Source organism: Rhipicephalus microplus, chromosome 8 (genome assembly GCF_043290135.1).
Source record: "Rhipicephalus microplus isolate Deutch F79 chromosome 8, USDA_Rmic, whole genome shotgun sequence".
NCBI classification, from domain to species: domain Eukaryota; kingdom Metazoa; phylum Arthropoda; class Arachnida; order Ixodida; family Ixodidae; genus Rhipicephalus; species Rhipicephalus microplus.
The window spans coordinates 46,872,735-46,887,022 of record NC_134707.1 but is presented as its reverse complement, the minus strand read 5'-3'; the positions used below and the strand labels follow the sequence as shown (position 1 = coordinate 46,887,022).

The window sequence follows — 14,288 nt, the reverse complement described above, 5'->3', positions numbered from 1 at the left end:
TGTACAGAGAGACTCGACATCGGTGGCTCTTCTTTCATGGCGACGTTCGTCATCCTCACCTCATGTTGCAAGGACTTGATCTTAGGAATGGACTTCTTAAGATAATATGGTGCTGTCATCAACATCCCGCACCGTTCAATTACATTCCGCAACAGCCCTGGTTTAGTTGACTGTTCAGACGCAATACATAACACTTTACTACGTATAATTGATGATGATGTGGTCGTCCCGCCCCGGTCATGCACTCTTGTTTCGGTGGAAGGCCACAAAGCGTTTGATGGCGAAGGCATTGCTGACCAAATTGACTCGCTGCTATTTAGTCATGGCATTTCGGTCGCACGAGGTATCGTCCGTCTCACTGGTGGACGCACAAATTTACTCCTGACAAACTTTAGTGCTGAGCGCCGGCACCTTCTGAAGGGCACAGCTGTCGCTTCGTACGACAATATTGTAGAAATGCGAGGCAGTTTATGTTTGTCGGTATTGGACGAAGCGCCTAATCAAGAACCAGAACCCGTTCTCGACGTTGGCACCACCCTGTCAAAGGACAAGCGACAGAGACTTCTTCAGCTGCTAGCCGAATTCCACGACTGCTTTTCAATGACATCACGAGTTGGTCGAACACCTTTGACAAAGCACCGAATAATCACCGAGGACATGGTGAGACCTATCCACCAGAACCCTTATCGTGTAGCTTCAAAGGAACGCGAAGCCATACAACAAGAAGTCGCGAATATGCTTGCAAATGACGTCATTCAACCGTCACAGAGCCCCTGGGCATCGCCTGTAGTGCTAGTAAAGAAAAAGGATGGCACCCTGCGTTTTTGCGTGGACTACAGGAAGCTGAATCGGTTGACCAAGAAAGATGTGTACCCGCTCCCACGTATTGATGACTCCCTTGACAGACTTCGGCACGCTCGCTACTTTTCTTCCATGGACTTGAGGAGTGGATACTGGCAGATTGAGGTAGACCCAAGAGACCGAGAGAAAACCGCTTTTATGACGCCAGATGGTTTATACGAATTTAACGTCTTGCCTTTCGGTTTGTGCTCCGCGCCCGCGACTTTTCAAAGGCTTATGGACACGGTACTTTCGGGATTGAAGTGGAAGACGTGCCTAGTCTATCTGGACGACGGTATAGTGTTTTAGACCACTTTTGACGAGCATCTCAAAAGGCTGGAAGTTGTTTTACGTTCCATACGTATCGCGGGCCTGACATTGAAACCAGAAAAGTGTCATTTCTGTTTTCACGAACTTCAGTTTCTCGGTCACGTCGTCAGCAACGCAGGCGTCCGGCCCGATCCTGGAAAAATTGCCGCCGTCGCACAGTTCCCAGTACCCTCCAATAAGAAGGCTGTCAGACGCTTCCTGGGCCTTTGCGCCTATTATCGCTGGTTTATCGTAGACTTCGCCCGCATCGCGTCGCCACTAACTCGTCTCACAAGAGACGATGTTGCCTTTGAGTGGAAAGAAGAACAAGAGGCTGCCTTCAATGACCTGCGTCAACGTCTTCAAACGCCCCCGGTGCTTGCCCACTTCGACGAAGAAGCCCCGACGATGCTTCACACAGACGCTAGCAATGTAGGTCTTGGGGCGGTGCTTGTGCAACGGCAAGAGGACAGAGAAAGTGATCGCCTACGCAAGCCGAACGCTAACACGCGCAGAGGCTAACTATTCAACAACAGAGAAAGAATGCCTCGCCGTAGTATGGGCAGTCGTGAAATTTCACCCGTACGTGTATGGCCGGCACTTCAAAGTTATTAGTGACCATCACTCCCTTTGCTGGTTAACTAATCTAAAAGATCCCACCAGCCGATTAGCGCGTTGGAGCCTAAAACTGCAACAGTTTGACATGACGGTCGTGCACAAGTCAGGCAAGCGACATATGGACGCTGACTGTCTATCCCGTTCACCCATTGAGTCGGCAACCCTACCTGAGGAGGAGGAAACGGCATTTCTCGGTGTCCTCGACACGACCGCAATTGCGCAGCAACAACGTAACGACACTGAGTTGCTTGCCTTAATTAACTACTTGGAAGGCAGATCTCAGAAGGCGCCAAGAGTTTTCGCAAGAGTGTTGTCATCGTTTTCTTTACGCGGCGGAGTACTCTACAAAAGAAACTTTTCGTCGACAGGATCCGCCTACCTGCTCGTCATACCAGCAGCCCTTCGTACCGAAGTACTCAAAGCATGCCACAACGAGGTGACCTCTGGCCATTTGGGTTACATGAGAACGTTGGCCGGAGTACAGCAAAGGTATTACTGGCCGAGACTAACCACAGCCGTGAAACACCACGTTCGTACCTGTCTCGACTGCCAGCGACGCACGTCACCACCGACTAAACCAGCTGGCCTCCTGCAGCCCGTGCAGGCCCCAACAGCTCCATTCTACCAGATAGCGATGGACATTTTGTGCCCACTACCTACTTATACTGCAGGGCACCGCTGGGTTATCGTCGTGACGGATTATCTGACCCGTTATGCCGAGACAAAGGCTATCCAGAGAGGTACAGCAGCAGAGGTGGCAAGATTTTTCATCGAAAATATTGTACTGAGGCATGGTGCACCAACCGTCGTGATCACAGACAGAGGAACTGCATTTACGGCAGCTCTTTTGGAACACGTCCTGATGCTGAGTGGAACAACGCATCGTAAGACCACCGCCTACAACCCACAAACAAACGGGCGGAAGGAGCGTCTGAACAAAACCATTGAAGACATGCTTTCGATGCACGTAGACATTGAACACAAAAATTTGTACGAAATCTTGCCATACATAACGTTTGCGTATACCACGGCCAAGCAAGAAACAACCCGCATGACCCCGTTCAGCCTCGTTCATGGACGAGAAGTACGAACTATGTTAGATGCGATGCTGCCGCACGAAAGTGCTGCCGCACCGAGTGCTGCGACAACTGAATGACGTCACTTACGAAGTCGTTCCCGACAATTCGTGTAGTACCAAGCATCACCAGCACCATACTGAACTCGTTCACGTAGTGCGCATGAAGCCTTACGTCAGCGAGTGATTGCGTGAGACTTTTCTTTAAAAAAACACTGCATTATTGACTTCGCATCGGGTCGATGCTCTTTGAGAGGGAGGCAAACGTGTCTACATGTGGACAAAAACAATGATGGGGGGATTTAGCGGACACCAGATAGTGGGTCTCTGGCTTAACTGGAGAACGAAGAAGAAAATCTTGCGGCTCAGCTGTTGAGAACACGCTGCTTTCGCTGCCTCAAGGCGTGCTTGTGCTTTGTTCGCGTTGTACTGCGACAATATATATATATATATATATGATATATATATATGATATATATATATATATATATATATATATATATATATATATATATATATATATATATATATATATATATATAGTCTAGTAGATCCTCCGTGAGCGGTCACAACGTGGTTTATTTCGACGTTTCGGCCTAGAGTCTGGCCTTCATCTAGTAGATCCTCCGCTCACGGAGGATCTACTAGACTATATGCAACGCTACGGCCACTCAACCACCATGCCTGCCTATATATATATATATATATATATATATATATATATATATATATATATATATATATATATATATATATATATATATATATATATATATATATATATATATATATATAAACAAATAGAGAGGTGAATTTCCTGCGGTTGCTATGCATCTTTTAAAGCGTTACAAAGCATTCTTCTTCTAGCCAAGAGGCTTCATTACCCAATACTCAGTAACGCAATCCACCCAACAGTTCTTCAGTCGCCATTGTGACGTCAACACTTGAAAAAATGTAGAGTTTTTGTCCAAGAAAATGTGCTGTTGCAATATTACAAACTATATACTTGGCGTATGGAAACTTTTTAGACAGTGACGTGCCCTCAATATGTCCTTTCTTCAACTCAGACGGCGCGTAATATAAATGCACGGCTTATATATAACTGTTACCAGAACAATGCTGGTAATAGTCTCGAGTTATTGTGTCACCAGAGGCTATGAAAGACGTAGAAGTTTGTGTAAAAGCTGTGTGATTTGCATATGTCACATCGGTCAGTCACTGCTGATTCAATTTTAAAACAAAATAGGATGAAATTTTCTTAGCGCTCGAACTTATTGTCGAGGTACTTGGTTCAGTACGTTTTAGAACTGCGGAAAGGTTGTGTCCAACCTTCATTTTCGGGGTTCATTCTTTGTCTTGTGTCATGCGTGGGGTTTAAAAATGCGTACTCTTGCTCTTGAAGGAAGTTCTACAGTTGCGTTGAGGCCGGTAAATGCTGTCGGTCAGTGAAGATGAACGTAAACATCAAGACATTAAGTATTTTAACGGTAGCGGGGATCTCTATTGCTTGGTCACCAATCAGTCAGCCAACAGGTATTTCATGAAGTTCTGCCTTCAACGCTTTGTATCTATTTCGCACACTTTTATTTTCGTAAATATCATGTGTAGTTAGCATTTTGTGTGCAGCCCCAAATCTTTCAAACTAATATCCATACACTTATAATATATTTGTTAACGGAAGAAAAATAACAATTTTCACTTTATATATATATATATATATATATATATATATATATTGTAAAAATAGAGTACGACAAACCTTGACTTTGCACGATACATTTTCTGACGTTTCGGCTGGTGGACCACGTTTCCTTGTCAACACGATTCTACCAATGATTTGGTAATTCGTGGCGTGAAAGTGTGCATGACGGTCCACTTAAAATTCATGCGAAACAATATATATATAGAAATATAAAACACTAACGGACAGAAATCACTACTTCGCGCACACAGCATCTCTGTAAGAACGGGGGAAGGGGGCAGATAATGACAAAATTACAAAGCAAACATGAACATGAAACTATGAAAACGCCGCGTGACCTTACAGTCAGATTGTTTGTCACATAAACAGCTCAGTCATTATGATATAAATAAGATGAGCAGTTGATGCTTTTATCGGCACGTGCGCATTCAAGTATACAGTCTTGCATTCATATTCGGGATAACGGCGGCAATTGATCAACGCAAGTAACTGTAAAACTTGGATACGCATATCTACACAATAAAATAGGCATTAGAGATGGTATCAAACAAGCTTAACCTATGACGCCAGGGGCCGTGGGTTAAGGCTGAAAATGCTTGATGGGCACACTATATAAAGCGTGCCTGTACTTTCGTTTTATGCCTGATAAGAGGGTGTTGAATTTATAAATGAGCTACGATCCACGGATTTCACGATCGTGATGAGAATGAAAGCCCGATTCAAGTATGGTGACACTGCTTTTATCGAAAGAGTTCCCTGGTAAGCGAATGTGTATTGAAAGTGGGAGGTTAGGTACCGTATCTATGTTTGTAGAAGAAGCGCATACGGAACGGCGATTCTGTTTGATCAATATAATGTTCTTGGCAGAGGCTTCACTCCGGCATAAATATAACGTTCGAGCTATCGCAATTCAAGGAGCCGCGAATTTTAAGGGTGAAGCGTAATGACGTTACCAACGTCTTTCTGGTTGGTTTGCATATGTAGACAAAAATTGCAGCGTAGCTTCTTGCAAAGTGGACAAACAGATGTTGTGGGTTCGTTTAAGCTTGACGATATCAACCTGTCGCGGAGATTCTTTGAGCGCCAGTAAACAATGCGAAATGGTTCTGGAAAAATATTTTCCAGATGCTCGCTTTGGGCAAACACATTGTGGTAAATATTGAGCGTATATATATATATATATATATATATATATATATATATATATATATATATATATATATATATATATATATATATATATATATATATATTATTTTATTTATTTATTTATTTATTTATTTATCTTGGGAATTGGCATACAGATGCTGCGTGAGCTAATTATTTGTGCCGTAACAATATGAGGGGCATTTTGGGAAATTTGGGAGAAGCAATTTTTGTAGCTTTACAGGATGACAATCCATGCACGTGTGCAAAGCTACAGCGCGTATTTCAGAAAGTCCCCAAACATTTAGGGCGAAAAGTGAGTGTTCAGGTGCAGAATCTCCTTAAAAACGGGGCCGAGCCACTGCAACAGCTCAACTCCATAACTCAGCACAACGCCTCCCACGTTTACTCCATTCCTGTCACCCATTGAAACCAAAAAGTCCCTTGCAGGTGGTGCTCTGGTCAGAAGAAATACCTTTAGATTTTTCACTGTTTATTTCTGAACGTTTTTTTTTTCAATTTGTCTTTAGCATATTCTGCTGTCATTGGACGAGCTTTGACCCGCATTAGTATTGGCACTACGTAATCGCCTGAAGGCATCAGTGACCTAGATATGTCAATTTCTACTCGTCAGCGAGCACAGTATTTGATCTCAGTAAGCACTCTCCGAATCGTGACGTTTTTATGCACGACTATAGAGCCTGTTGCCGTTAGCATATGTTCGATAAGAAACAACCTCATATGTGTGCAAATAATACATTCAATGTGACTTGTACCTACCGAGTATTGAGCTTCTAAATGTGAAATATGGTCAAATAATAAAATACTCTTGTTTGGCAATAAAAAAAAGGCTCCAGAAAACTGTGAACATATGGAAGCTAAGGCGTTAGGGTATATATGTACCATGGTCTGGTGGTCTGGCCACATAACATACCCATATCAATTAGCCGAAAAAGTGTAACTAACTAAAATATGAGTTTAAATATTGAGTTGATTAGATACGACGTGCTGTTAATGCTAACGTTCAATATATGTTCCGATAAGTTTATTAAAGAAAAAGTCAACAAGACTGCGTTATTACAGGCTTCGTAATCCTTGGTAGTGAGCTTTCCTGTCGTAAAGTAATTTGAAATATTCTTTTATTCTTACATGTGTATTGAAACTACCTCGGTATAATCCACTAAGTATGAATGCAATTGTCATTAAATGTTAAATAGTGTAACACGTTGGCAAGAACAAAGAATAGCTTGCCACAGTTGACCCAGTTCTTGCTGATGATAATTCTGTTTTTCACAGCTCATGACCGTAGGTGCAGCATTTCGCAACCCATGAAAGTTGTTACCAAGTGTTCAGCGTATCGATACCAGTACGACAAAATAAATAACCGGTGCCAACCGGTTTGCTGCAACTCAGCTCCATTTTCAACGTTCCTGGAATGCAGCCAGACTTGCAGAAGCAGTAAGGAAGGCACCTTCTTTTCTGTGTTTACCTTTTGGCAATCACTATCGCCACGAATGCCATGTGTTTCCTTTAACAAATCTTGATATTTTTGTGAATGTAACTCATCATTTTTGTGAAAATTTCAAATGCTGAATACGATCCATAACAGTGAAGGCCTTTCTCGAATAGCAAAATAATATTTTGTCCCCTGACAACAGTTCATTTCCTGATATCAGTGCATTATTCAATCAAGTTTCTTTTGCGTATCAGTTATTTGTGTTACGTCATGCGGCTATAATGCTGATGATGGCTACACTCAGTGCTTGCTGTCACTGCGAATCTCTATGGCATGGGTACCATTCACAGCCATTGCGGTCTTATTTCAATTGCAGTGACATGCTACGGCATTCTTGCATTAGAAATATTTGTTCAATACTTCTATTGGTCTATAGTATTCCAAGAGTTAAGACGACAGCTTGCCTGATAGTTATGTCCTAGTCTTGAGGCTTAGAACTGAAGCCAATATTATAACGTCCCCGACAGCCCCACCCTGCATGCTTACGGAGCGTTCGCAATCTGATAGCTTATAGGTTCAGTTTCATTTTCTTATCGCCAGGCCTTGCTATCGTCCACAATAAAAATATTTAGAGCTTCAAAGAACTTTACGTCTCTGTAATGGCTCGACTTTGACAAAGTTGTTAGGCAGATAAATTTAAAACACGATTTAAAGACGTGGTGACCTGTTGCAACACCACAACCACCACGCCACAATTACTTCGTGTAACTGGGAACGTCGTATAATCTAATGACTTTTTTTCGTCCTTAGAAATCCAAGAACTCCCTCGTAGCGACACTGAAAAGCTAACGCGGCATTGTTTTCAGGTGTGGGGCACATTAGAGGACTAAGTTATCCTATGCGGTCATATTCGTTGCGTGCAGCGATCGTATGCTATTGTCGTCGCTTGACGTAAGTAATTGTACTGATTCAGAGGAAAAAATTAAGATTTCATCAATTCCAAAGTCCATGAAGGAGCACGGCTAGCCACTTACTGTACCACCGCCATCTCAAGCACACGTTTTTAACCAAGAACAGTATTCTTGTTGTCCTTCAAGGTACTTGATGATGACATGAAAACAGGCAGAACATAAGTAGCAGACCAGCTATTGCGTATTCACAGCAGGCTCCTGCCAAAGAGGTATTGCTACTCTTTTTCATCCAGTGCCTTGAGGACATTCAGTCGGGATCACTTTATGGGCCCGCAACTCATGCAGAGCTACGTATAAAAATGAGAAATATTGGAAGCAGGCAAAAAATTTAGAATGAGTGAAAGACCGAAAAGTGGGATGAACATTATGGTTAAATAAAAATAAGAAAAAAAACTGTAAAAACTGTAAAAGACACCAAGAAAGAAAAACATGAAAAAAGAAAGCGAAAACCGAAGAGAGACAAAGAAGGCTGCCAAGCTCGCCAATTAATTCAAGCTTGGCAACACTGCTGTGAGGCTCTCTTAAGTTTAGCCATGTGACACCTGTGCGTGTCAAACCACACGAGGGCCACCAGAAGGCGGTCTGAACATAGAACATCCCATGTCATCCTGACACAGGGGAAATTCCTCGACAGGGTGTGTATTCACTTATAGATGGTTTCGGAAAGTCACGAAAGGCTAATGAAATGCCAAGGCGCAGCGAACGAATTCAGTGCTTCTGCGAGTATGTCAAACAAAGAAGTTGAGAGGAGACGATTGGTGCTATCTGTAAAATATGTCACGAAACAACGAAAGCAGCCAACAATGCACCAAACAGCATGCGTTATAGGTAGGATCGTTACTAAATACCGAGTCTGTTTCGTCGTGCATGGGTGTGGCTTCCAGACGGGTCAAAATGGTGCAAGGGCCTTGAATGGAGCTCCTAGATACTTTGACGTGAGTGCAGTGGAGTGCATGCTTAGTAAAAACTATATATCTGTACCAAACTTAGAAAGGTATCGCCATTTTTATGTCAAGTATTCCAGGAATAGCAATGATAAATTGTGTTTGGTGGCCGATTCAGTACGTTATAGTCAATGTATGAAAATAAGGAGCCCTGGGGATATTTACTTTGGTATTCAGCTTCCTTCTTTAGTCACACAACCTAATAAAATCGTTAAATTCACCTCACATTTTATGCAATGCTAGACTTCCTTTGAAACATTTTGTAATTGTTATGCGGGAAACTCTATTTATGCAGCCAAAGGCCCCTATTCCTGCTCTGTTAAACACACTACTCTTCACTAAAACAGTAAAGGTCATATCACTGAAAGACCGTTAGAAAAATATGTTAAAAGCAATGAATGTGATCACAAAGTATATACCTGTCCTTGATAGCTGTCCCTACGAATGTGACAGTCTCATCACACAATTGTGAGTACACTGAAAGCAAGGCATATTCCTGATATGTAGCGATGACTGCTTTTGAGAGTACGGATGAGAGTTTAAAATTGGCTCTAAGCTGTAGACAAAAACTTCAGTTTCGAACGTGTTCGAAGTGGTCACATCTTAGTTTCAGAATGTACGGAGTGATTCACATATTGCCAAGATACCATTTAGAAAACGTAAGCATTCAAATCAATCAGCCAGACCATTTGCACAACTAATTACTGTGCTACGATGAGGAAGACAAAGCAAAAACATAAGAATGCCTTGGAACATGTCACTCAAGGTTGAACCAAGTGAATATGACCTAAAAATCGAAGTTCAAGGTGTTTTCGTTTTTGTTTTCTTATTATGTTTAGTTTTTATTGGCATAAACTATTAAGCATTTTTGCGGCTGAGCAAATATCTGAAAAATAAGCCGTAATGGCACGTTTTTAACAACTATTTTAAGTAGAGACGGCTCTCTATCTTGAGTAGAAAGTGTAACGCTATGAGTATCCATGCTTGCCATTGTCATGGTAGTCCGTTAAGAACTTGGTGTATGTATGTATGTATGTATGTATGTATGTGTGTGTGTGTGTATGTATGTATGTATGTATGTATGTATGTATGTATGTATGTATGTATGTATGTATGTATGTATGTATGTATGTATGTATGTATGTATGTATGTATGTATGTATGTATGTATGTATGTATGTATGTATGTATGTATGTATGTATGTATGTATGTATGTATGTATGTATGTATGTATGTATGTATGTAGGCTCTAACAGATGAACTCTTACTGGGAAATGCTAGCGTGAATCAGCTTATTGTCAAAATGAAGTTACCGATTCCTGTTTCTAAAATATTATGCATATCCGTTTCAGTCGAAGTGTGCTTCATACACCGTCCGCGTGCAAGTTGCGCATCTGGATTGGTGACTGTATACTACTTTAGCACCGCAAAAGGTATTTGCATCGCGGAGCTGGGCTGCACATACAGAGGAAACAACTTCCCCACCTTGGGAGAATGCCAAAAAACATGCCGCGCAAGTATGTATCTACCTGGAACTTTTCATTATATATTATTACACACGTAAGGAACAAGGCTTTTAAATGTGCAGATGTTTTCATGTTCAAAAGTGCGAGGTTTGACCTTGTATTCTATAACGCCATAAACATAGCTGTATAATCCTAATTTCCAAATGTTGCTGCGTGTTCGTAATATCGGCTGCAATGTGCGTCGGTTAGTTTCTATTTTTAGTGAACGCCTCTAACCCACTTCTTTCCGTTTCTCTCAAGACCAACAGAAGTTTGCCCGGAGCAACAGCTGCTCATTACATTGGCTGTCACAAAATTCGCGTATTTCTATTGGAATGAGCGAATAATATATAAACCAAGAAGGTTGTGGTGCTTTACTGCTGATCTTAATGTGTAGGATGTGAGGGGATCAAACCGCGGCCGGACCAACGACCTTTTCGATGATGACGAAAATGCTTGAGGCCTGAGTGCTTAGATTAGTGAGAAGATTTAAGAACCCCATGGGCTAAAGATATCTGGCGCCCTCCGCTTCGGCGTCCCTCATAATCATGTCATGATGTTTTGAAGGTGTATTCCAACAAATATGACTATCATTAGCCTAATATCTTATCCATGCTAACTCATGTGCTTTGCGTAGAATGGATTATGTACTGCTGTTCTTTGAGTAGACAAGAATGTGCCACGCACCTGCTGTAATATATAACAAATCGATTAGAGCAGACTTCACTTGCACTGATAGAGCCCATTAATTACCCAAAGTAATGTGGCTGATTGATACCGTAATAATATTTTATGTCACCAATTCAACACTACATCTATAACTCGGGCATTGCTGTCATGAACGCAACTTCTATATACCTTCTGACCTAATTATCCCTGCAGGCTCTCAAAGCTGCGAACGTAGAAATGGCAATTAAATAAAAAACAATTGAGAGACCTCCGGCTAATTAGGCCTACTAAACATGTAGCTTCCCACATGTGTGCTCAAAAACTTCTCTTTGTCTAATTGAATGTGTTAAATGTGACGATTCTCTGAAACGCAAATTCCCTCTCAAGTTTTCACAATTCTTATAAGATGGTGTGCTCTCGCGTTAACTGGTATCAGTTTCCTAATAAAAATAGCGCTAAAGTTACTTTTATATAGATAGTCAAGCCGCACTCGAAAGAGTGTTTAAAGTAGACTAGCTCATAGCGTGTTTTCTGTGATTTCACGTGTAATTCCACTTTATGAAGCCGCGAATTCAGTTCCTTCTACACTGAATAAATTGACCACTTATGTTTTTCTGTTGACAAGTGTGAGTGGATAAACTCATGAATCATTATACTTAAAACGAATCAAAATGCATAAAAACAAAAATTATGCCTTCGCATATAAATATCAAGATAAATAGAAGCTCATTGTGAAGAGGAATCACTTTAGTTAAAGAAAAATAAAGAGGGCGCTGCTATTTAGCGGAGACATCTCTATTAACACGATTCGCCCACTTTAGGTTTTTGTCACAGGCTTCTCTAGTTTTAGTGGATGATTAGTGAAGCTCATAGAAAACAACAAAGCCTAATATTTTGTGGAAATTCCTATCTCGCACCATAGTCACATCAACAGATTCGGAAGTTATGAACATAAGCGGGAACTATATAGTAATCACTGCATGCATCACATAACTTGTAACTCTACTAAATGCTGGTGGCACTTAAGTATTTAAAGTAATCATTCAATAAATTATGGTATCAAAAACAATTATACTAAAGAAAAATTATATGATGTCTTGTCTGATGGTTTAGCATCTTGGCAAGAATAAGTGAGTGCTTCATTTCATACATTGGCATGAGAGGCACTGACATTTCTTGAGTAAACAGGTTAGGTTACATACCTTCTTTATATGAATCTCAAACTTCTTTCACACGACATTCTGACAAATCACTTTTCAAAAAATGCAGAAACAACAGCCCCTTCACGAACCGTGCCTGGTGTACCGAGCAACATCTTCCCCTCCCACCCGAGTAATGGAGGGGGACCATCATTTCCACAGCAGATACCGCAGTTTCCGGGGAATAGAGCTGTGCCTCCCCTGCAAGTGGAAGGAAGGCCATCCACCCATCAACAACAAGGAATCCAAGGGCAAATGACTCCAGAAATCATGCCACCACCTGGGCAACATCAATTGATTCCCAATGCATCATCGTCAAATTTGCCTCAGCGGCCCGGTGCACCGGGCAGTAGCTTCCCCTCTCAGTCGAATACTGGAGAGATGACATCGTCTCCGCAACATATACCGCAGATACCACAGTTAATAGGAAGTACACCAACGATACCGCTGCATAACGGGGCAACGCCATCCTCCAATTATCAGCTAGGAATGCAAGGGCAAGCAACTTCGGGAACGATGCTATCACGTGGGCATGAGCCATCTAACCCCAATTTGGTGGGTTCAACTACTACACACCAGCAGCCACAACAACCATGGAATAATGTATTTCCACCAGTGAACACGCATACTCGGGGCCCCGGAAGGGGGTTTCAGTTTGCCCAGCAATCTGGGATGCAGCAGTGGAATGGACCTGGAACGTCGCAGCCATCGCCATTAGACCAGTCCAATCACGGCATGGCTCAAATTTTGTCGTCTCACCAACTCGGTAATAAAAATTTGCCGGTGTCCAATCAGCAGCCAGTAAAACAGCCATGGAGGGGTGATACGGGGTCCCACATTCCTCCACAAAGCGCCCAACATCACTGGAGTAATGGTATCTTATCTCCAAATGGCTCACGAATACCATTGCTGCAATCGGGGTCCGGAGGAATCTCAGGTTCTGTGCAGCCACAGTGGAGAAATACTGCAGGGACGTTATACATACAACAGCTTAGCCAGCAACAGCAGGTGGGCAGCGCAAGCGCACCACTAAATGTGACGCAGCACCCAAAAACTCAAATGACACCCTCAAATTCAAAGCAAGAGCACCACTGGTCATGGGGAAGCGGAGCTTCTACTGGCGGCCAGCCACAAACCACGGAAACGCAGCCGGCTTATGGAGTAGGTTCAGTACGTCAAAATCCCAGCACGCAGCCACCACAGATTGGTAATGCGACAACAGTAAGCACACAAGGCGTACAACAGGGCCAATTCAACTCGAGCATTGGTGGAGTATCGCCAGAGAGCCAGCCGAATGCTGTGGTGCAGCGTATTGATCGGTCAAACTTACCTAATCTGAACCACTCTACACAGCTGTCGTCAAACGGCCAGCCGACAAAACAGCAGTGGAATGCGCGAATGACACCAGCAGGTTCAAAACAAAATGCTCAGCAACACCAAACCATTGCTTTTCCATCACAGTTGCCCACTTCAATTTTGAATTCCAACCCAAATGCGGGGTCCAAAATCTCGATACAACGCCGTGTAGTGTCCGTACAACATCAAACGGCGCACCGTAGTATGCTTCACCAAACTGTCTCAACCTAAACAAGAAACAATTTAGAACTATTAATTTGCATGTGCCTAAGTGAATGTTTTATAAATCGAAGGGTTCATCTCACGACCAAGAGTTCCTTACAGCGTTCTCAATAAAATAGGTTCATGCAATAAAAGTTCACTAATGCTTTACCCAAATTAGTCTTAGTGAATCACCCCTTGTCAAACTGTGTTTGCGAAGGGTCTATGTGTATTGTCACGAGTGTTTTGACGAATACCAAGCTTAGCAGGCATGCTAGAAGAATTCTTCTAACTGT

At 42.3% G+C, this 14,288-nt stretch overlaps 2 protein-coding genes across 3 annotated transcripts in view; one reads left to right on the top strand and one right to left on the bottom strand.

Annotated features, from left to right (window-relative positions):
• The window catches only part of LOC142768998 (uncharacterized), a 147,541-nt gene that overhangs the window by 102,942 nt on the left and 30,311 nt on the right, over nucleotides 1–14,288 (bottom strand). The gene's annotated exons all lie outside the window — the stretch shown is intronic.
• LOC142768997 (uncharacterized) lies at nucleotides 3,841–14,163 on the top strand. Its single transcript, XM_075871727.1, has 4 exons — nucleotides 3,841–4,375; nucleotides 6,987–7,148; nucleotides 10,415–10,579; nucleotides 12,506–14,163. The coding sequence occupies exons 1-4, from the start codon at nucleotides 4,294–4,296 to the stop codon at nucleotides 14,020–14,022; spliced, it is 1,926 nt and encodes a 641-aa protein (XP_075727842.1). The 5' UTR covers nucleotides 3,841–4,293; the 3' UTR covers nucleotides 14,023–14,163.